Genomic DNA, 23,344 nt, shown 5'->3' with positions numbered 1-23,344 from the left:
GAGGGTTTCACACCATAATGGATATTTTTGTTTCATTTTTTTTTTCCTTTTCAGAAGAAATGGCAACAGCCCAGTGAGAATCAGGTTCCAGTGTGCCCTTTGTTTGAATGCCAGTTGTGAACATACGTGCAAACCCAGCATCTTGTAATGGTCTCTCCCAGCATATGAGTCTGGTTTTTGTCGGGAATGTCCCCTAAGCTTCAGGCAGTGTTCAGCCGTTCTGTTTAAGTTCTTTAACCTCAATGGCAAAACAAAACAAAGTAAAAAAACTTTCATTAGAAGTTGAGCTGTTCAAACATACCCTGACTTTATATCCTGTTCCTATCTTAAGTGGTCCTTTCCCCAGGGCTCTTTGGTCTTTGTTAACCTGAGACACCCAGAGCATTGTCAAGATAAAATAGCATTTCCTTCCTCTGCCTTTTTGGAGGCTTACCATCCCTCACCCCCGCCCCCACCCCCCCCCCCCCATCGATTCAGCTCACTTTTCTCAAATGGTCTGTGTGTAATTCCAGCTCTGAAGTTTTGTGCCTGTGATTTCCAGCACCAGTGTCATAATCAAACGTAGCCCTTTCTCCTGGCCATAAACTACCTGAGGAAACATCGCGATTAGGTGTGTGTGTGCTTATTATACCTATTTAAAATGATCAGATATTTTATTTCAACATGTCGGTTTGGTTTTGGTTTGGTTTGTTTGTTTTGCTTTGGTTTTTTTTTTTTTTTAAGCTCTTATAATACTTGCCATTTGAGATTATCAAGTTCTCAGTTTAGCCTGGTGATCACATCTTATTTGTTTTTACATGGCTGAGTATAACTTACAGTTGTGTATTTTTGTTTTGTTTTGGGTTTTTTTTTATTACAGAATTTTATATTATCAGAATAGATTTACGGTATTCTCATTTAAAGTTAATTCCTCCTACATTAGGCCAGACCTTCAAGAGGTGTAAATCAATATATCTGTATGTAAATCAGTTGACTGAGTGATTTGCACCACATGATAATGTGAGCAGCTTGGAGTTTTTATTTTCTGTTATATGTAAATAGTGAGACATTATTCAATATTTACCTTATACTAGAACTTTCAGTGGCATTTTTTTGCACTTATTTGCACTAGCTATTTGTGTGAAGATCCACAGCAAATCATTATAAAAAGGGGCATGAAGGAACTCTTTTCTATTGGTATCTTCCTTCCTAGTATTTTTAGCACAAAATTTTGTTTGCTTGAAAGCAAAGCTTTTCTTGTGCCCTTTTGTTACCCACTGGGCTATTGCAGGAGAAGAAAGCCTGAAGAGCAAGCACCTTGTAATGCAGAGATACCCACACAACATGGCCTTCCAGGTGCCAAATGCTTTATAGGAACAGAAGTGTGGAAGAAATTGATTTATTTTGGTGGAAATACTGGGTATATTTATATTGTTTAAAAGCTAGATTTTGCATGTTACCTTGTTGTCTTGAGGCTGGAGAGGGCGGGAATAAAATCTGTGGGATAGACCTCTTGAACTCAATGAATTTCTCGGTGAGACTACTTCTGTTTGCCTTTGTTTCACTGTAATTCTTTCAAACACCAAACTGCTGTCCCCTTAATGCTACTTTACATTATTTCATTGTGCGATGTTAGTTTTGCAGGAAAACCACCTTAGCTTTCAGCCTTGCTCAGGCAGATCTTTACAAGTACCTAAAATTCTTTGTATGATGTTGCCATTACAGTAAACCTGCTCATTTGTGGCTGCTCAGGGAGAAACAATATCAGTGAGAGATAGATAGCTGTCATGCTTTAATTACTGCTGTGTTCAGAAATCCTTTATTTTGCCCTGAAGCAACAACCATTCCGTAAGGGCATCTTTTATATACTCAGATAAAATCCTAACAGAGTTGGGACCCAAAAAAGTGAGTCCTATGCTGGCATGAATAGCCTTCCAAAGTCAACTAGGCCTTTTAGCACAGTGCTACAGCTTGAAGTACTTTCAGTCAGTTTATATTAAATGAAAATATGAGATAAGATGAGAAAAATATTAAATATACATTTTCAGGACAGAGTGGAAAAACTCTTACAGCTGTTTACATTTGTACGTGGACCTATCTGGTGATCAGACATTGCCATTCCGGACCCTGTCAATACAACGTGAGGGTGCTTTGCAACGAGCTGGGCTAATTGCACCATTTCTTGAGCACTCTTCCTGGGCCAAGTGAATTACATAGCAGGTTTGGAACTTCTTGGGCTGCTGAAAGTCCAACTTTGTCTTGTGACACACAACATACAGGTTCCTTTTCCACTACTGATGTTTTACAGTATTAATAATAGCGACAGGCTGCAGTTGTCCAGAGATCACACCACTTGGAATAATAAGCACTAGGTTCCTAATTACCTTGCATTATCTACAGTTTCTCATTTTTATTGTAATTCAATATAGACTGCACAATACCAATCCAGCAAAATGCCATAATTACTGTAAAGTCTATAATTTTATTTATTTATTTTTACAGTCAGAATCTTATCTTAAAGCTGACAAATGGATACTGTATGGTATTTTTCCCAAAAATCTTTGCTTTCTGAAAAAATTAACTTTGTTTGTCTTGAACAAAAACTTACGGTATTTTTCCTGTTGTTTCTACATCATTTAGTACCTGAAAATGTTGACAGCTCAGCTAGATTATGGTTTATTATAGTCTTACATCATATTTTTAGAAAGTGCTGAACCATGCCTATTACTGTTTGTATCTCTGAGTTAAGAAATATTTTTTTTATACGATACTGACATTTTTCATGTTTCATGTGATAATTTATATTCTGGGAAACGTGCAAGTACTAGCTGGCATAGAAGTAATTACCCTTGTCTTTCCATTGGAGTTAAAATATTTTAGTACTTTGGAATTTGTCCCTGAAATAATTTGAGTATATTCTCTAAATATTTTTATGATCTTCATGGGTGGGTTATACAAGTTAACTTATTTTATTTGAGAGATAATTATTAAGCAGAAAGCTAGATACTCAGTAAGACATGATTTTCCAGAGAATAACTAAGGTTCACAGTGAAAATGTAAAATTTATTCCCCATACTGTCTGCTCTCTGGTGAGCTTTTCCCCAGTCTTCCAGGGAAGTGTAGGTGGTCCAGGATTTTCAGAAATGGGAGGCTGACTAAATAAGAATACCTGTACCAAAGTATGAATAAGAGGTGCAGCCAGACACCGTATTAATTTACTATCTTGATTAATAACATAATGAAATAAAATAGCTGGGCTTTCTAAGGGGAGAATGTGCTTGCTCTGTTTGTCATGGAGAGAAGATGCAAACCAGGCAGAGGTCAAAAGGAGGGTTTGTCATGGAAAGAAGGTGCAAACCAGGCAGAGGTCACAAAGAGGGGAAGGGAAGTGGTTCTACCACAAGGCAATTAAAAGCGCATGTCAGATAGGTAGTCATCCCTCAGATGTCAGAAGAAAAAAGGGCCCCAGCCCTATTCCTTTCCTCCTCAACTTCTGTGTGAAATGTGGTCAGATGATACTAAAGCTGAAGTCATTAACAAAATTTTTCTTTCTGTTTTCATTTCAGTTATTTGCCACCTTCCATGCATGAATGGAGGCCAGTGCAGTTCTAGAGATAAATGCCAGTGTCCTCCTAATTATACTGGTAAACTTTGTCAGATCCCTGTGCAGAGTGCCAATACTCCAAAACTGTACCATCACACACAACAGGTGAACAAGGCTGTAGGATCACAAATTATCCACTCTACTCATACTTTACCACTGACAATGTCTGGACAGCAAGGTGTAAAAGGTAACTATTTTCTTGAGAGATTCTTTTCCTTTGGAGTTGATTGTATTAACTAATTTTGGGTATCCAACCAGTAACAACAGCGATCTGTCTACATAGTTTGAATCTTGACACCACAACTTGAATTTTGAGCTCACCAGAATGACTAGAAAGTATTTTTCTCAATGACTGAAATGATAAGAAATAACAATGCTATTGAAGAGTTAGAAGAAAATTTGCTTCATGTTATGGTGGAATTTAATGCAGATTGGAGTCAAAAAATAATGCAGGGGGCTTCTTCCAGGAATGTAGACCTCTTTGAAAAGAGAATGATTGTGGCTGAGCAGAGTGCCTAAATTGCAGTATACTTAGATAGAAAGTTGCAGGTTATTCTGTGGTTACTAGTAGAGGGAAGAGATAATGCTTTTCAATATAACAGAATTTAAATCTCATGTAAAACTAAAAATATAATCCATATTTATAATTTTTATATATTTTGGTAGAGTCCTATAAGTTAATTTTGTGTTGAACTTTTTAATGTAGATAAGCCATGATATGATTCAGTGAAATAGAACATTCTTTCCAGGTCATATAACTATCATATAAAAAAACAGTAAGGATTTGCTACTGCTAATGCTGTGAAGAAGGCAGAGGATTAGAAACAAAAAAAGATGTGATGCTAATCAAATTTTGCCCAGTCAAAGAAAATTCTGTCAGCCCCAGGTTTCCATTTGCCCTAATACTTTTTTGTAAGGTGACAAGTTCTGATGACCTTGAAATGTTGAATTTTTTTCTTGTGTGTCCTATGACTCTAGGTAGCATTTTATCTGGGTGATATCCTGTCCGTATGGAGGCACCTCTGCATTTCAATTTCACAACATATGAATTAATGTGAAGTTTGTTTGTTTGTTTGCATTGCCAGATTAATTTTTCTTGTCAAGGGTAATTTTACAATTACTTCTTCAAGATTGCTACCTCTGAATAAAAATAAAATATACGCGGCAAAGATGTGAGGAGGCTCAGTTGTTGACAACTAGTTCCTGAATAACTTTGCTAAAAGAGGCCAGACTATTTCTCTGTTTGTGATAAATATAATCTAATGTAATAATTCTGTTTTCAGAAAGGGACATAGCTGTGAAGGAAGTGTTGACAATATCCTTCTGGAAACACAATATTTTATAAACACTTTTAAGTATCTGCTCTGTCTTTTCAATGGATTTGTTCTCTAGGGACTGCTACATAGTCCACTGGGAAATAGTTGCCACTGACATGTTGAAGTATTAGTCCCTAAAAGCTCCCCAGACCTTTTCTGATTCTTAAAAAAAAAGAGAGAGGAGGATTAATATAATTACCTAAGCATTTAGCAGAGCAGTAATTTGCTTCTGTGGTTATTTAATTTCAGGTCAAATTATTTTAGACAATATGGTGGACCATAAAAAAAATTTTTAAGACATAGTTGCTTTTCAGATTTAGAGTTGCCATCTTAAAACACACATTAGATTTCCTAGAGAGTTTGACCTCTTGAATATTTTTTTTTTCCTGATCCTCAAGTCCTCATCAGAACCATCAGCAGTCACAATGCCTTTTCTTCTCTTTCCATGCCCAAATGAGGATGTTGGATTGTTGGGAGAGGAATGTTTCATTTCTTTCAAGGAAAACTGGCAGAAATAAAAATTAATCAGCACATCTAGGCAGTGATCCAAGACCTGGAAAGGATTGTGGTAATAATACTACATGGGAGGAACCAGCCTAAGTTTTATGTTTTCAGTATCAGAGGATCTCTAGGTGGATTGATAGATTAAAGCAGAGCAATTCAGTGATTTCTTTTGAGGTTTAATATATTTTTTAGAATTATCAGCTGGAGAAACTAGTTGAAGGAATCCCTTCACACATAAAAATGTGTGATAGTAAGTTGGGGTGAGTTTTGTTCTTTTCACAGCCAAACTATGCGGTCTCGTATTGCTCTGCAAAACCAGTCTAATACCCTAAGAAGGGCTATACTGCTTCTCCCTGTAACACTGAATCTTTTCCTTGTGAGTTTACCTGTAACAGAACTCATGTAGCTTAAATTTTGCTTGAGTGTTGTTTTCTGCTACAGTAAAGATCTAAAGAGCCAGTAAGGCCCTGACACTATAATTTGCTGATTTTCTACTACCTTATTCCTGATGTTACTGTCTGCAATATGTTGAAGATTTTAATAAATTAAACAATGGAGGGCAAAGTAAAAACTGTTTCTTTTAAGGAATTCCTATGTGAGACCAGTTAATAATGAAAATGTGCCTAGAGAAAATAATGTGAAAAACTGGAAACAATTTCTACAATATAACATACTTTTAAAGCAGCTAAAATAAATTAAATACACTTCCTGGGAAGTGGAGCTGTGAGGTTGAAATTTGTAAATAAGAACTGAAAATGCCCAATTGAATTTCAAAGAACAGTCTGGCCTCCTGGAAGCAAGGAGACAATTCAGAAGACTCAGCAATTCAGCATGTGCTATAGACAAAGTATGTCAAATTATATTTGTTGGTTCTTGATGTTTGGAAGGGGTGTTACCTCTAATGGATTGGCTGGCCTTGAGTGATCAGTGCAGTACTTGCTGACAGGAGAGACCTGGCCAGACACAATAGATGCTAACTTTGTTATGTAACTTGCAAACTACAAAACTTTTTACACACCTCTCCTCCCTGATTGACGCACCCCGCTCTGCTCCTCCCCGCCCATCTCCCCACCCCAATAATTAGAGTTACGTGTTTAAAGGGCATTTTGTGTTTCAAGGAAAAGAGGCTTGAGGGTCATAAACAGTCTACGCACATTACATTGACTGGAGGGTCTCAGTCTATATACCCAGACTTAAAACTACAACTGTATTTAAAAACGGAAGTATCTGAGAAACATTTCCTCCCTCTTTATCTGCCAAACCCCAAATTCAAAGTTCAGTGAAGGGAGTGGTGATTTTAGATGGTTGAGATGCTGGCAACTCTTGCAGGGGCAAACTTGGGACTTGGCAGGTATATAAAGGTGAAGGGATGAAATCTGAAGCTTTTTCTGTGTTCCAGAGAAAGATGATGGATCTGAAAAAGAAAATAAAGCTTACTATATATCCAAAAATAACCCAGTAGAATTTGAATTCTGGAACTTTGAATGGGATTCTTATTACACAGTATGACCACAAATATTAATGTCACACCAGCCAATTTGGACATCCATGTTTATGTAACAGTCTTTGCAATCCTATAATGTCATTTTTTCCTGTGTGAAGAGTTTTCATTTTCTTGCTTTGCTAATGAAACTGTGTGTTCTTTCAGCCTCCCCTCTAGCCTCCAGCGTTGGGCTTCATTTATATTTCAGTCACTTTAAGGCACTCTGTAAAAATTCTGATGTAAAAAAAGAAATGTCTTAGAGGTGCCTAAGTTATCTTTTTTGACATATTTTACTACCAATTTTTCTTATGTGTTTTTCCTTCAATTATTTTAGTGAAGTTCCCTCCTAACATAGTGAATATCCATGTGAAACATCCCCCCGAAGCCTCAGTTCAGATCCATCAAGTGTCAAGAATTGACAGCACATCAACAGGACAAAAAGCGAAAGTACCTCAGCCAGCCCATCCACAGGTCTCTTATCAAGGTCTTCCGTATCAGAAGACCCAGAAAGGACATACTACTTACACAAATCAACAACCCATTCCTCATATGTTTCCTGTTTCAGTTAAAACTCAGCTTGGGCGCTGCTTCCAGGAGACTATTGGGACACAGGTAAGAAATGTTTGCTAAGGCTTTTGAGACAGGCAGCTTTAAAACAATATTATAAAAGAATGAAAAAAAATTTCACCAATATCTAGGAAAGGACACATTTGGTGTTCTTTTCCAAAAGAAAATTACTTTGAGAATGTGAAATTTTTACAAAAGAACATTTTTCTGAACCATCTTCCCCTTCAAGCTGATGTCTTTATTTACTGTGAACTTGGATCCTTGACATTCTGATTTCAGTTATTCTAGCCATAACTTCTCCTTTTATAAGCTATTTCTCCAAATAAACATGACTTGCTAAATCATAGCTCTTGTCTGACTGAACACTTAAGACTACACTATCTTCCACAGCTTCTACTGTCCTTTGGTTTAAAGAGTCTTTTTGCACATGTATCTCAACAGCCAGTGTTTTTCAAGGAGCTGCAGTTTTCATTGAAATTGCTATTAAGAAACTTCATATGTTTTACAGTATTGCAGGCTAATGTTTTGGGTCTGTTGAAATGTGACCGTTGAATGGGGTAGAAAATTCATGAAAGAAAATTGAGTGTTTGCTGGAGCATTAAAATCTTAGTTCAGTTAAAAATAATATGTTCACATCTGTTTTTATATATGACTATTCAAAATTGCATTTCTTCTTTCAGCTCTTGAAAGCACTTTAATAAGCAGCACTGTTATCATTTTTACGTATTTGCATATATATATGTAAATATACAGAGAGAAAAAAAGCATATGTGAAGAGATTGTAAAAAGTTAGTGAGACCCTGTTATTTATTGCTTATCACCTTGCCAAAATTTAACTTTTCAGATCTTTTTTTTTTTTTTTTTTTTGAAGATGAATACATGCCTCAGGCTAAAATTTTGTGGGAGGTTTAGAAAAATCACTCGTTTTGGGGGATGATGTTTGAGAATTAATATGTTTTTTTACTCAGGTTAAAAAAATATTTACGACTATTTCATTGAAGATTTGGATTGTCTGTATGTGTGGAAGTAAAAACTTAAATATATCACAAAGGTCACTCTGCTTTTGGTCTTTCCAGTAACACACACCCAAAGTTAGCCAGTTTTCAAGCATCTAAAAATAACTATTTCAAGTATATTCCACAAATATTTGTTAGATGTTGGCAGCAAAAGTCTCCAAAGATTTCACCTGCACAGAGCATGTTCTGCCTTCCCCTTAAAGGAACAGCACCTGTCATCTCCGAAATGCAGGACTGGAGCAAAATGTCCTTTCCAAGTGTTTCTTCTAGCTGTCAGCAAATGCTGTGATGCCAAGCGTTAGAGCTGATAGGAAGGAAATTTTCTCATGGTTCCCAAGCAGTGCACACATACCTGTCAGGGGAAAAAGAAAGAAAGAAAAAAGGAAAAAAAAAAAAAAAAAAGAGGGACGAGACCTTGCTTACAGAGGGGCAAGAAGCTTTGCAGGTGATCAGTGTTAGGAAACAGCCAGAAGCAGAAGCAGGGTGTGGGTAACATAGGTGGCAGGTCCCAAAGTAGTGACAGCGGTTACTTTCTGTAACCTCAGACTGAAATCAGATTTCCTTAGTCTCAGTCACCATCTACCAGCTCCAAAGAACCGACTGTTTTCCTGTAAAATATTTTTCTCTTTTCCTTTCAGTGACTGGCTTCTGCAGAGCATTGTAACATTCCTACTAGTTACATAATTAACTCTAGTTTTAGAAGTCATTGCTGTGGAAGTAAAGGTCCCAAAACCTGCTTATGCTAGGCCATAGTGAGGATGTTTAAAAAATAATTAATTCAATGGAAGAAGTAAATTTAAATGTCATCATGCCCCAAAAATGTTTCTAGAAGACCAGAGTTAAGTTAACATATGGAACATTAAAGACTAGCATTCACTAGTTGTTGAATGCTTGATTTGGATCCACAGTATTAATTTATGCTTATGAGCTATTTGTACTTGTCTGTTTCAGGAACAGCAAAATCTTTAATTTGTCCTTTGAGAAGTGTTGAAGCACTTGTTCGTGTGAAAGTTCATGGATTTTACATGATAAAATTAATCAGGGCCTTTGTCAAACAACTATTTCTCTGTATTTCCAAAGAATGAAGGTTCTAACAAACATGGCATTATAAATGTGCAGTCATAAATTTCTGATAATAATTATGATAATTAATATTTGTTAATTATTTATTTTTATTTCTATTTGCATTCATATATAGGGGATATCAAAATTCCTTCCTCAATCTTAGACTTGGTAGTGGGTTCTGCATCTTTATCTCTTACATCTTATGCTTGATACAATTTCCTGTCGGTTCTTTCTGCCAGTGAGGTATTTTGAATGACATATCCAAAACTTTGTGTCCTATGTATGCCCTTCACATTACAATGGTTTTAAAACTAACACTCACTCATCAGTCACTGGAAGACAGTAACATGCTCCTTTTAAAGGGGGAGAAAAGGAAAAATACACTTGCCCCCATGCCTGACTTGGATTCCTACTAAATGCTCAGTCTCCAATTTTTATAATGCTTTTTTCATTATTCCCCGGGAAAATCTTTGCAGTGCTCTCAAGAAAGAATAGTGCCTCCTATTTAGAATAGTGCATGTTCTCATTTTTACAAATGTAATTGATCCCTTTCAGTGTCAGTCTTGGAGAAGAGCATGGTAAGGATTTCAGAGGCCTTTTGTTATTTAATTTAATGGTTCAATTTAGAATTGGAATTGTAGTGTGGCATTTTGTAGAGCATTCATTTAAGACCTTGCCATAAATACAGATTTAAGATATTCATTCATCTCTCAAATTTGAACCTGAAGTGTTAATATGTTTTTCCTGCAGTCAGGCAACACATATTACGTATTTGTATGTTAAATATATCTTGAATTGGGAAATACATTTTTTTTTTTTAATAACTCTTAAACATATCTATTCTAAAGAATTTGGTTTTCTGTTTCTTTGATGTTTGCTCTGCTAAATAGGAGGGTTCTCTTTATTTGTTCGGATGAGATGCTAATTGGAGCTTTCCCTATTAGTAGCAATGTGTTACAAGTCCTTTCTGGTTAATTTTAATATCCATACTTTTTTCAACAATCATCAGTGTTTATACATTTTTCTGCAGGGTGGATTGTATATTTGGCTTTAGAAATATTTTATTAAATATCCTGGGATCAGAGGTGACTTTACTGTCTGTAGAGCAGATTGTTGGAAGGAGATGTGTGTGGCCTCTTGTAGGCAAATCAACCAAGTTAATAAAGACTTTGCTTAACTTACTTCTGGTCCAGGCTAAAAGCACAGGAAAAAAACAGTATCAGAATTTCTGCTGTGGTTTTGTGTGTGTGTAACCTCTACCATTCTATGTTTCTCTTCATCTCTTGCTCTCTCCTTCTTCTTCCTTGAATTTCAGCTTCAGGTCTTCAATTACAGGTCCTGTAATTTTAATGCTTTTGGTTTTTCACAACCTTCTGTGGAATATGTTTTATCTCCCAACACATTCTTCCCCACCCCACCTTGGTTAAATTCCCTTAATGTATCTCATTCAAAAACAGTAGTCCTGCAAAAACAATAGGATAGTTGCTATACTCAAATCCCAAGACAGCCAGGGCGTATTTTCTGCAGTATATTTCAAACAGAGCTTATACTGTTAATGTCAGCAACTGGAGCCACCCTAACTGAAGCTTGGAGGACATTATGGTACTGACAGTTGAAGAATCTGGCTGTATTCTCTGGTCTCAAAACACTCTTAATTAACAACGTAGAAATCTTTGTAGACCTATTCACTCAGTTGTCTGCAGTAATGTAAGTGACTATAACCAAAGACAGCGACCATGAGTAAAGGGTTGTGAAGGATGTGTGAGAAGATGTCAGCGTACAAGCTTAGAAGGACAGGAGGGGAGAGAGAGGGTCTAGAGGAATGAAATTTCCTAGTTTAATTTGAATAGATACATAAAGATATATGTTTTCATAAATACATATGCACATGTATGTATGCATTGCTTAGTTGTGACTGTGTTCTGAAGTGTCCTCAGCATTGGGAAATAAAGTAGAAAGAGCAACTACAAAAGTAGTATTAATATTTCAATTTTTAAAAAGTAATGTAAGGAAGCAAATAGTATTCTGGATGGTTCTCTTCTCTACTCAGGTCAGTTCACTTTTCCTGGCTGCCTCTCCTTTCTCTGAGTGGAACGCTTAGCAATTATTTCTCCTCTGGGACATGTTAACGATGATTGCTCCAGGATAGCTTACCATGTTACATGATAGCTTACTATGATATGTTGCATACAAAAGTTGTGGTTCATCAAATGCTTTCCCAGTACCAAAAAGATTTTTGCAGGGTATATCATAAACTAACAGTTAAGCTACAGGCCAGAAACTTACTGTTGTCATGAAAATAAGGGAGAAAAACCCTTTCCCTAAACTCGCACCTTGTTATATAGAAAAATATGTTGAGAAAATAGAGACTTGAAATTGGGAAACATACAATGAAAGCAGCAGGAGAAAAAATCCCACTTAAGATGGAGAACAGTAAATTTCTGGAGAGCACTGTATGTTACGGTGCCTTCAAAAACTGGAGACTGGATGTGGTTCCTGCAAGGTCCTTTACAGCCATGTGGTCCTGTGTTTCTGAAATCCAACGAGTTGGTCATCTTAGACCACTGATGCTCTAAGTCCTATTTAAAAAGGAAGATTATGTTTCTCTTCTTTAATTTATCCTCTTCAGCTGCTTTTCATTTTAATTCTAATAACAATGCCTTTATTATGACACATAATATCTTGCTATTTCCCAAAATACGTCTACAGTGTCATTGGTGCACCTAGTAAAGATTGTGTTGGTAATCTCGAGTCCTGTTAATTTTGCATATGATTACTTTGCATTTAAATCGAGGAAAGAATGCAGATGCCTACTGTCTGTCAAAATTCTTATAAAGATAACTAAGCATGACTTCTTTTCCTCCGCTTAAGATCACTTTGAAGTGTCTACTAAGTATATTCATGTGTTTTCCTATGGTTACTGCATTTCAGTATTTTGGCTAAAAAAGCCTTTTTTCTCAAAATTTATTTGCTCTCTTTTTTTGCTTAACTGTAAAGAAGGAGGCATTTTTTGCAAAGCAGAAAGAAATTGGAGAAGCTGGTATTTCCAGATTTCTTTAAAGCAGGCTCTTTCTGACTAGATTCACAAGTAATGCTGTTCTCTTCAGCAGATACTTTTGAGTATTGGTTTTACTGAAGGAGACTTCTGGTGATCTCCTCACCTGTAATTTAAAAACAAAATAAAAAAGTTGTTATTCTAAAGAGATACTGATATTGAAGTTGCTTACCTGGCTGGAGGCAACATATGCCAAAACGTCCAGAAGAGAAGCTGGCTAAGAAGTCATGTCTGCCTATGCTGGTTCATTCCTCCTCAGCTGTGCTGGTGTAATTGCTGAGAGGAGCTGTACTGCTCTCTAAAGTGATCACTGAAAGAATTTTAAAAATACTGTCTCCTGATTCCCTCTTTTTTCTTGGGGTGTTTTGAATTCAGGTCAGTTCCAGGTTGCAGTCTCCAGGGGATATGTTCCACTCCTCACTTGTCAGTTGTTTGATGGATGACCCTTTGTGCTTCCCTTGCAAAGTATTTTGAAAGATGTTGCAGAAAACTTCCATACTTGTTACAGCTCTGTTGAGAAGGATGCCTGAATTAGAGTTGTTCTGCTATTGTGAAGGGAAACTGAGTGTATTATTACAATACTTTGGAAAATCATATTAAAGGAAAACAAAATATACCACCTATAACAGACAATAGAAGCATATTTTGATTGTTTTTAAATAAATTAAGCTAAATAACATTAATGGTGAACACTAGTAAAGACTTCATTGAAAATTATAAGCACTGTCCATTTTTCAGTGATCAAAATACTTACATGTGGATTCAAATGTGCTTCAAATGCTGCTTAGTTTTGGTAAAAAAGCGAGTATGTCTTAACAAACCGATGTTGGTTGATCAGCATGTTGAGTGAGATAATTTTCTATAGGAATAGTTTATTTAACACTATGTTTCAGTAATGTCTTTTACAGGAAACTTTTGGTCTGAGCAACACCCATCTCTCTGCTGTCAGACTTGTTAGAATACAAAATAAGGCAAGTGATAGGTGGCAGCTGGAAAAGGTTAGAGATTGTCAACATCATATCATGATAAAGATTCTGCCTGCAAATCATTAAGCTTTTACTGAACTTGATTTAGGCGAGGGCATACACTGATCAGGTACTTAACTTTGAGAATATACAGAAAGTTTTTAGGAACTGGGCTTAGATCACTGGTGAGATTTTCATGATGGGAAATATTAAACAAAAGCACCAAAGGTTTTGAGTTAGAAATCAGAGCAGCAGAACATGTTGATAGCTCTTAATGTATAACCTAATGTATCAATACTACTGGATGCAATAGGATTGCAGTATACGTAGTCTGGAGGCGATGACAGTAGTAATATGCCAGTTGAAGTTACTCATTCAACTGTATAAATATCCCTGTTGAACTTCAGATTTAACAAAACATTTCCTATGGAGGTAAATTTCAGGTATGTTTGGTTTTTGTTTTTTTGGGTTTTTTTTTTTGACAGCTGTATGAAATGAACTTCCCTATTTCTATTCTTTAGGCAAGAAAAATGATACAAGTAAAATTTTGTGCTTCATACTGGTACTTTTTCTCTTAGAGCACTTTTAAAATGTTTTTTCTTTAGAATAGTCTTAAAAATACCATCTCATAAAATAAAATAACTGTCTGGAATTCCTTGAAGCTCATGGTTTGGCTTCTGAAGTTTTAAACAAATAGACTGTCAGAAATCAGTGTGGATTCATTTCCAGGGTTAATGCTTCACTCGCAATAGATTCTTTGCAAGATCAATCCCCTGAAATATCAGAAGATTAAAGATGTATCAGATACCAAAAACACCAAACATTGTTTTAATTACTCAAATAGAAGAAAGCTGGATAATTTTTACTTGCCTATGAAGAATGTTCTGCCTAAGCCAAAACAAATTCTTTACCAGTTCTTTTAGAAAGTCTGGAAGTATTTAAGTTTCTCTCCTCTGCTTATGAGACAATGCCTCTTAGTGAGCCAGTGCTACATGGGATAATACTCTTCATTTGTAACAACCTGTCATTCAACTGGTCAGAAAGCTAATTAAGTGTGTTTGTTAATTGTTTTGGTAATACAGTTTATTAAGTTTGAGGTTTCTTATTCTGTCGCGCCTATAGGAAAAAAAAAAAAAAAAAAAAAGAGAAGCAACAATCCAAGGTCTGTGTCTGTTGAATAGTTTACAGAAAGTTAAACAGTGTATCCATTCACTTCTGCTATTGTGGTATGTGAAATAGAGTCTTTTGAGCTGAATCCCAGAGTCATTAGCTATTAACTCAGGCAAAGCACCTATCAATTTCAATCATAGTTAATCATGTGACACTCCTTTATTTATGCCTGTATTGTGGTCTTAACTAACAGCTCATGACAGGGATTTGTAGATGGGTCACGCAGGAGTGGGAGTCCCAGGAAACGTGGTCCCTCAGCCAGAATCCTCTGCGGTTGCCCTGAGACTAATTGCCAGACCAGGCTTTCTACTACACTTTACAGGGAGATGAATACATTCCTTCTACTGCCTTAGCAGAGGGATTTCGAGGATATAATCCTTCCTTTTCCCTGGCATTGGAAAACACATGAAAACCTGATGGCAGTGCACAACTCAAGTACTGTTAGTGCTCCAAGTCTGTGGAGATGGGGCAGATGCTGGAGTCTGGACAGAGGAACAAAGAGGTGATGTGGCTTGGGGTGGCCTTTGTGCACCAGCACAGGGTCAGCCAGAATTTCAATCTACCAGTGGGAATATTCAGTACTTCCTTCAGTTATATAAAATATTGGCATAGAAGCCCAGGCACGCATGGGGAAAAATATGTGGATTCGAAACAATACTTTCAGTGTCTGTGAGTGCTTTACCCAGGAAGAACTTTGTTTTATAGCAGTACCATGTGTGCCTCATACTGTTGCTACTGCTGAGCTTCTTTCAACACAGTTGAGCTCTTTTATACCAATCCTTCACAACTTCTTTGCCTTCTGAACCAGTAAGAATTATCTCCAAATCATAAGCTTGTGACAGAGGTATCATTCATGACAATCTGTTCTCTTTTCCAGAAGCCCTCAGGAATACAGACTAGATTAGTTTAAAATGTGTGTGGATGATGGATAGAAAAGTGTAAACCTAAGCTTGGGGAATAACATCATCTTCATGCATAGCACAAGCTGTATGCTTGTGTTTAGCTTCCCTGCGTATTTTAGTCTCATATTTATGTGTTGGAATTGTGTTGAATGGTGAGACAAACTAAAAATAGTTATGGATTCCCCCATGTGACTTTTCCAGTCACTTGTGACTCAGAGACTGGAACGGACTGTCTGAAGAACTAAGGAGTTCTTCTCAGTAGTAGGAAGTGGGTAAGACTTTTGAAGTGGATAGAAATTACCTAAAAGTTTTTGAGACCTGTAGAAACACAGCTTCAGTTCCTTGATGCTTAGGGTTTGTGAAAGGGAGGAGCATCTTAAGAAACTGTAGCTGGCTAGGAAACGGTTTGTGCGGTACCATGAGTGTTGAAAGTATCTGAAGCACTATTAGATGTACCAGAGAAATCGGGGTTTATTAGCCATAGAAGAACTCTCTATTTCTTCTTGGCTTACAACTTTACAGAGCAGTCATTTTTTCTGATGCATAGCTCCAAAATTACACAGATCTTACACCACTCAGAGCCCCATGTGGCAGTTGCTTTTCCTCGCTGGCCAGTTTCTACAATGATCTGGACGTTAACCAAATTATCACTGATTCTTCAAGCTTTAATTCACTATAGAGGCAGTGGGAGCAGCAGCTTTAATCATTGCCAGTTTTTACTGACAGGGCTACAAACCACAGTTGCCAGATGACTCAGACTTTGGCATCCCTATTTTTGCTCATGGTTTTTATATGGAAATTTGAAAAAGTTATGACCACAGAGATCATGATTTTCAGTAGAGTGCAAATGCTGTAGCACCACACCTAAACTAGAAGTGGGCTTTAGTCCATCTTCCTCCTCCTTTTTTTCTTTTTTTCTTTCTTTTTTTCCTTTTTTCTTTTTTTTTTTTCCTTTTTCTTTTTTCTTTGTTCTTTCTTCTTTTTTATTTTTTCCTTTCTCTTTTTTCTTTTTTCTTTTTTTTCTTTTTTTTTTTTTTTTCTCTTTCTTTTTCTTCTTTGTTTTATATGCTTTTAATTTACTACTGTTAAATAACACCTATTCTGGGGAAGAAGAAAGAAAAAAGGGCCAGTTCATGATGACATGTTGGCTCTCATGTTAGTGGAGTCTTGCCTTGACACACACGAACTGCTGGGATGTGTCCTTGAGGCTAGTGACCTTGCAGAGGAACACTGGGTGTTAGGTAATGTGCCTTCCTGCCCAAATACTCCATTTCTGAGATCATAAGGGGAGGTGAGGCACCAGCCTTGATTCCTCCCACTTCTTTTTGGTGAGAGGAAAGTTGTAAAACTGATGCACAAATGGAGGAGAAGATTCAAGTGCAAATTGGTTTAGCTGTCTCAATAACAGCCACAGTGTACAACTTCAGTAAGCGACTTTTCTGTCTTTGAAGAAGAAGTCCCAGCTCTAGGAATGGAATCGAGCAGCTGCGATTATAAAGCAAAACTGAGTAGCTGTGATTATAAAGTAAAATGGTCCTTCCTAGAGCATGCTCACCTGGAATGTGGGTTGAGAAACCAGCACAGTGTAAAAACATAACATCAATTCTCTAAGGTTTTAGGGCAGCCACTTGGAGGAAGATATTATGAGTATTATCCAGCTGAAAGATTTTTTCAGCTTCTGGAAGCTGTGGCAAGATCTGTATATCATCTAGCTAGAGGCAGTTGAAAGAGCTAGTTCCAATTTTGAAAACAGTTAAGCTGTTGCAGCAGGAGTTGTGCAGAATTTCCTGTTGGCGCATCCTGACAGTCTTTGTGGAGTGCCAGGCTGAGAGTTGCTTCTGGAAACAGAACTCAGTGAACTCTGACAGATCAGGAATGGTCAGTCTTGTACTAATCCTGCCAGTACCCAAGCCACAGAAGTGCAAGACAGCCTGAAAGACACGTGTTCACATAGTGTAAGCCTGGGTCTGCATCTGAAAGGTGGGACTTGCTTAGATACTCTACAGTTCATCCAGATGAGAACAGTTTCTCCTCCCTTGGAACATGAGAAAATTTGTCACAAGACCCTCTTCAGACAGTAGCGTGAAAATAGATTCATAAAATTGCAGAGTAGCTGGGCAGTCTCTTTTAACCCGTTTGGCCACTGTTCTTTATGCTGTTCATGTATCACCCTAAAATGAGGCTCAAAGCACAAGTGGTGGTGCTACCCCATATAGGAGTGATGTGCAGAGGCACACCATAACTTCACTAAGTTGCTAAAAACTCAATTTCATGAGAGGCTGGCTTTCAGTGTGACAGAGGATGCTCCCAGCTGCTCACACACCCCTTGACAGATGTGATAGGAAGTGCTGAGCTGCTGCAGGTTGCACATTACAGTGTGATGTTTAAACAGTGAACTGGTGCTGCTTTTAATTTGTTGATGAGATATTTCAGGAGGCGCCTAGAGAGTATCTGTGAAAAAGGGGCAGAGAAGACGGGTGGGATGATGCCTTGCAGCCCTCCCCGTACAAAGAGGGGACCCTCTGATGGGTCAGAGCCCTGACATTGTAGGGGTAGCCTGCCATCCTGTTAGTAATCACACTGTGAAGCCACACAGAGTAACTGTACTTGAGAAACATCATTGACTCATGGATCAGTATGGTTAAGAGCACGCTGGAAAAATTTGGGGAAGGTTAGAGGAAGCTGTCAGTGCTTGTGTGTTGAGGATGCCATCCCCGCTGCAGAGTGACAGGGTTGTTACCAGCCGCAGTGAAGGCAACCACAGGGCCACAGCCTGTGACATAGGATGAGCCAGCTGTCCTGAGCTGAAAGCTAAGCAGAAGTGAGCATTTGGGTCAGAGGTTTATATGCTCTTGGGGAGGAAAGTTAGGTTAGGGAAGGTGAAGGTCTGTTCACTCTGCGCTGAGGATTCACACTTGGATTGTTTGCTGCAGTGCCTGTTTTTATCAGCATTTGCTTTGAAAGTGTTTCTAAATGCAGTTGTTGCGCACTTGTGCTTTGTGCGCTTCCGTTTGATACCTAATTGACAGGTTCAGATGTATTTTTTTAATGTCCACATCTTAGAAATACACTTAAGCTTTCTCTACCATGCGAAATGGAAGAAAATTGCAAAAGTCAAGACCATAACTAGTACCTTGCAAGCTTCCAAAAGTTATTATTCTTATTAATAAAAAGCATAATAAATATATTCTTGATCAGGGGAAAAAAAAGGAATATTGACATCAGAAATTATTGCAAGATTAATTTAAAATGTTGCATGAGGAAAAAGACACTTGTTTGCAGTAACACAGACATCACTAACTTCAGCTTCAATCATCTTAATCTGTGTTACCTTCTTCAGTATCTGGGCAGCAGAATCTGTCATTATAATTTGGCAGTTTTCAGGAAGTAGTCATAAACATTAAATGTAATTTGGCAGGAAGTTGAGGCTTTTTAATAGGAAATAGCATTACAGAAAGCACAGTCATACTTTTTGACATTCTTTAAGAGAGTAATTGGAAAGGTTTTTGAGATAATTTGTACAGCTTTTGAAAAAGTAGACGAGCATGATTTTATGAGGAAACTTGTAAGCAATAGGTACCAATGGCAAGTTCCAACCTTGGAAATATACTCAGTCATTCCGGTGACATACTGTTCTCTTCTGTTTCTTTCTCCTTTTCAAGTTGACACAGGGGAAGATAATAATGTCACCTAATTTACTCATGCCTGTGTAGAGAGCTGTTGCAATGCATGGGCAATATTTAAGTTCAGCTAAGAGCTCCAGTGGATCTTCAGTGTCTCAGCAAGAGGTTGATCCAAGATGACTGAACAAGAACATTGTACTAGAAATGAGCATCATATAGTATCACTAACCGGAGTATTCTTTACCTAACTGTTCCAGTGTGGCAAAGCACTTCCTGGCCTTTCCAAGCAAGAAGACTGCTGTGGGACCGTGGGTACTTCCTGGGGTTTTAACAAATGCCAGAAATGTCCCAAGAAGCCATGTAAGTGCTATTTTGTTGTTATTATCTGGATTGGTTTATGGCTTTTTTTCCCCTCAAGTAGTATTTTTCCTTTTTTGAAAAAAAGAAAAAAATTAAAGGAACCTAGTAGAAAGAATATGCTGTGGTTTGATTAGGCACAGGTTGCAGAAACTGTAATTCTCCTGCATGCCAGCACAGTTATAATATGCAGACACTCAGTGCATCCAGCAAAGTTAACGTCGTTGGGATTTTTATCTCTTCTTCCTCCTTTAAGTCAGTGATGCACTGTTGTGTTTTGTCAGTGCAGGAAGGATAATGACATTGAATCATCTTGCCTCTTCCAGCTGGATTTTTTTTTTTTTTTAAAAGTTTGTGCAGAAATGTTAAATTACAGAGGCACCAGTTACTGCTTAGAGAGAATGCAGTGACCTCTTGAGACTGCAAATGAACTTTCAAGTTTGGAGCCAAAGTTTTCCAGGCTCGAAATTATCAGTTACTTTTTTTTTGTTTTGCTCTGTTTTGTAAATGTCTTCCTCAAAAATTAGGCAATGGCAAAGACTTTCTTCATTGTTTTGTTATGATTTGACATCGTCTTATAATGAGAAAGAAATTTCAAATTGTTTGCATGATAGGTGAAGCTAGTCTCTTAAACTTTTTGTGAATTACATTATTGTTGCACATGAATAGTAGTACTTCTCTGTCATGTCATATTTTCATCACAAAATGAGAGATGAGAAAAGATAATGTAATCTATGTTTTTTTTTGAGATGGAGTGGACCTGCATTTAATGGGCCAAAAATAGTGCAGGGAGTTGTAGTCATTCTTATCTAGGTCTTCTAGGCCCCTATTATTCATACAGATAGCAATGCTGGAAACATGTTCAGTGTTTGAATTTTTTGGAAACATATTTTTGTCCTCAAGTCTTAATGTGGATGTAAATACAATTCCAGCAGAAAATCTGCTGTTACTCCTATTTATCCGATTCCTCCTTCTCTGGGAGAGTCTGATATAAATTTATGCTGACTCAGTCTGATCTGTTAGTTTATGAAGCATTTAAATTTTGTGTTTTGGAGTATGTTTATCTTCCGATGTGCTTGTGAAAGATAGCCTCCTTGGTGTCTTTGAGGGCCATAGTTAATAAAAGACTTGGGAATCTAAATTTTTATTTTGGTAGCACGTTAATACAGTTGCTAACAGAGTCATACATTCTGTATTGGTGTATGAATTGTGAAATGTGTCCTGATTTTACAGATTTCTTCAAAGAAGTAGCAATTTAACTAAAACTGAAATTTTTGTTCCTCAGAAGCCTGTGGGTGTATAGAATGTTGCTTAGTGGATGTAGGTATGCCATGAGAAAAATCACAAAAGTCTGAAATGGGCTTCAATCAAAAACCAATTGGAACTACTAATACAAATTTTTGATGCCTGGTTTGAAGGGAAGCCCTTTTGCTAGTTCTTCATAGCTCAGGTAAAGCACTGGTCGTCTCAGCCTGGAATCCACAGCGGACGACGTGTTCATCAGGCAGCTGCTTAATGCCAACATGCTTGGCATGATGCTAAGAGCAAACAAACAGGGAAACACTGGGGCAAACCATGCCCAAAATACTTCCTAGATGGGTACAGAGAAGTGCCTAAACTCACCCTAAAACCTCTCCTGAAGGGAAGTCCTCCACCCCTTTTTTAAAAGCACTAAGTAAGAATAATTATTTTTTAAACGCTAATGAGATGAGCACTGTCCTTTTATTATAAAAGCTTAATGGCTAGCACACTTGCTCAAGATGGGACAATTCAGAGTTCCTTTATCTGCCAGAAGAATTTCCAATCAACATTTTATATCTATGAGAAGATGCCTTAACCCGTAAAATGTAGAAACAATTCTTGGAACAGGACTGGGAACCCATCCTATTTCCCAGTTTCCTTAATTACTTATGGTATGAGTCATGCTCGCTTCTGCTTTCTGGCTCAATATGGAATTGTTTTTTTGAATGTAACGGTATAATTTCAAGAGGAGACAGAGAATGTTGCCACTTGGAATAATCATGTCCTTGTGATTAAAGCATTCCTGGAAAGTAAGGGTTTGTGTTTCCTAGACATAATGGGGTGCATCTCTCATCTTTCTAGGTGGGAGCTCTCACTGTACATTAGTATTTTAAGAAGGGAGGAGGAGATAGGTGCACTGTCTGTTTTCATCAGATTAAAATACAGTGTCATCTACCACTACATTATATCAAGAGTATGATTTGGTACGTTTATGTTTCAAGAATATTCACAGAATCTCTCAGAAAGTTTTGGTAGAGGTATATGTATTTTCTTAGTCTAGATTTGATTTAAGAATGAGCCAGGTATGATGCTATTTAATCATGCTATGAATTATGGCAATACTGCATGAGTGCAAATGGTAAATTTTCAGATTTTTAAGAACTTAAAGTGATAAATTTGGAGTGGTGCAGGAGTTTAAGTGATCTTACAGCATCCTAGAATTTTATAGATGTTCAGTTTGAACTTAGGCCCACAACTTGAACTTTCAAATCTGTTTTGGATCTGGACCTAAGTATCCTTTGGGCATAGGCATCAAATTAAGCCTCATGTCAGTGTCAAAGTATTATGCTTCTGTAGAGCAAACAATTTTCAAAGATAAATGTAAATTTATTGTAAGATTTAATGAAAGTGTGGAGTGGCTGCCTAAGGATTTATATTTCATCAGGTTTGGGGGTTTTTTTTACAATAATGAGAATATTGCAGTGGTAAAAAGATTATGCATGTACATTTATATGTATTTTTTAATGTATAATGTATATATATTTTATATTGGATAGAAAAACGTGGGAGTGAAGTAAATTATTAGTAAGTTATCAGTTAAGTGATATCCATGGTTGTGTTTCAGCAGGCATAGTTAGTCCCACATAATTTTGACCTGTTCTGATACTTCACTAAATTGGTATTACCCTTTTTATTGTAGACTTTTTGGAAGCAGACAGACTTCCTTTTGCTTTTATGATTTTATGCTTCATAAACTTTAAGATTGACCCATTTTTATAATACGTAACCAGGTTGCATTTAACGTGATGTTCTGCGAAACTCACTTCAGCAAAATATTTAACCCTATAGTACAGTCTCATTAGCAGGCACTTTTCTGCTCTCCTCAGTCAACTACTTAAGGATATGCATAAGTTTTTGTGTCTCTTGTTATCATGGACTTAAATAGGGCTTTGTCACTTTGTAAAGATGTACTTGAATATTTTGGGTAGCAGCCGCTACTCCGTCAGGGCTTCTGTCTTATTGAAAAGTCAGGTGCCTTGGCCTGAGACAGCTCCCATGTCTGTAAGTTTATGGGTTATTCAGTATTACTGAAAAACAACAAAAAAAGAAATTTTGGAACAGAGCTCCATTTTTGAGGGCTTCTACATGACGACAACTTTTAAGACAAAATGCATTTGTGTGATACATGGGGAATGTTATGATTGTTCAAGCTTCTTGATAACAGTTCATAATTACAAACAGGTTATCTGAATGAGTAAAGGGTAAGTAATGTAGGACTCCATCCAGCTCCCACATGGATCACTAGCCATCACTGGACAAGCTCCTTAGTCTATTCCAACCTGCTTACATTGCTGCTCTTTGCTGAAGGAAGAAAACAGCTGCTAGTAAGCCACTGTTTCCTCTTCATTGTTGGAGTAGGAGGCTGTGGAGGGAGAGAGAGGTTAAAATCTCTGACCTCACTCCAGCACTGCACTTTCTAGAGCAGCTGAGTCATCC

The 23,344-nt window shown here is 37.2% G+C and overlaps 1 protein-coding gene across 7 annotated transcripts in view; it reads left to right on the top strand.

The window, feature by feature from the left end:
• The window catches only part of LTBP1 (latent transforming growth factor beta binding protein 1), a 199,430-nt gene that overhangs the window by 84,632 nt on the left and 91,454 nt on the right, over positions 1 to 23,344 (top strand). For all 7 annotated transcript variants that reach the window (XM_042789538.1, XM_042789534.1, XM_042789539.1 and 4 more), the window contains 3 exons: positions 3,546 to 3,770; positions 7,221 to 7,498; positions 19,507 to 19,609. In XM_042789538.1, the coding sequence (XP_042645472.1) occupies positions 3,546 to 3,770; positions 7,221 to 7,498; positions 19,507 to 19,609 (606 nt within the window). The remainder of the gene's footprint in view (positions 1 to 3,545; positions 3,771 to 7,220; positions 7,499 to 19,506; positions 19,610 to 23,344) is intronic.

This window comes from Tyto alba, unplaced genomic scaffold (genome assembly GCF_018691265.1).
Source record: "Tyto alba isolate M040663 unplaced genomic scaffold, T.alba_DEE_v4.0 Super-Scaffold_16, whole genome shotgun sequence".
Classification (NCBI taxonomy): domain Eukaryota; kingdom Metazoa; phylum Chordata; class Aves; order Strigiformes; family Tytonidae; genus Tyto; species Tyto alba.
Note: the sequence above shows the minus strand (reverse complement) of the source record. Positions and strands in the feature narration are given on the sequence as shown.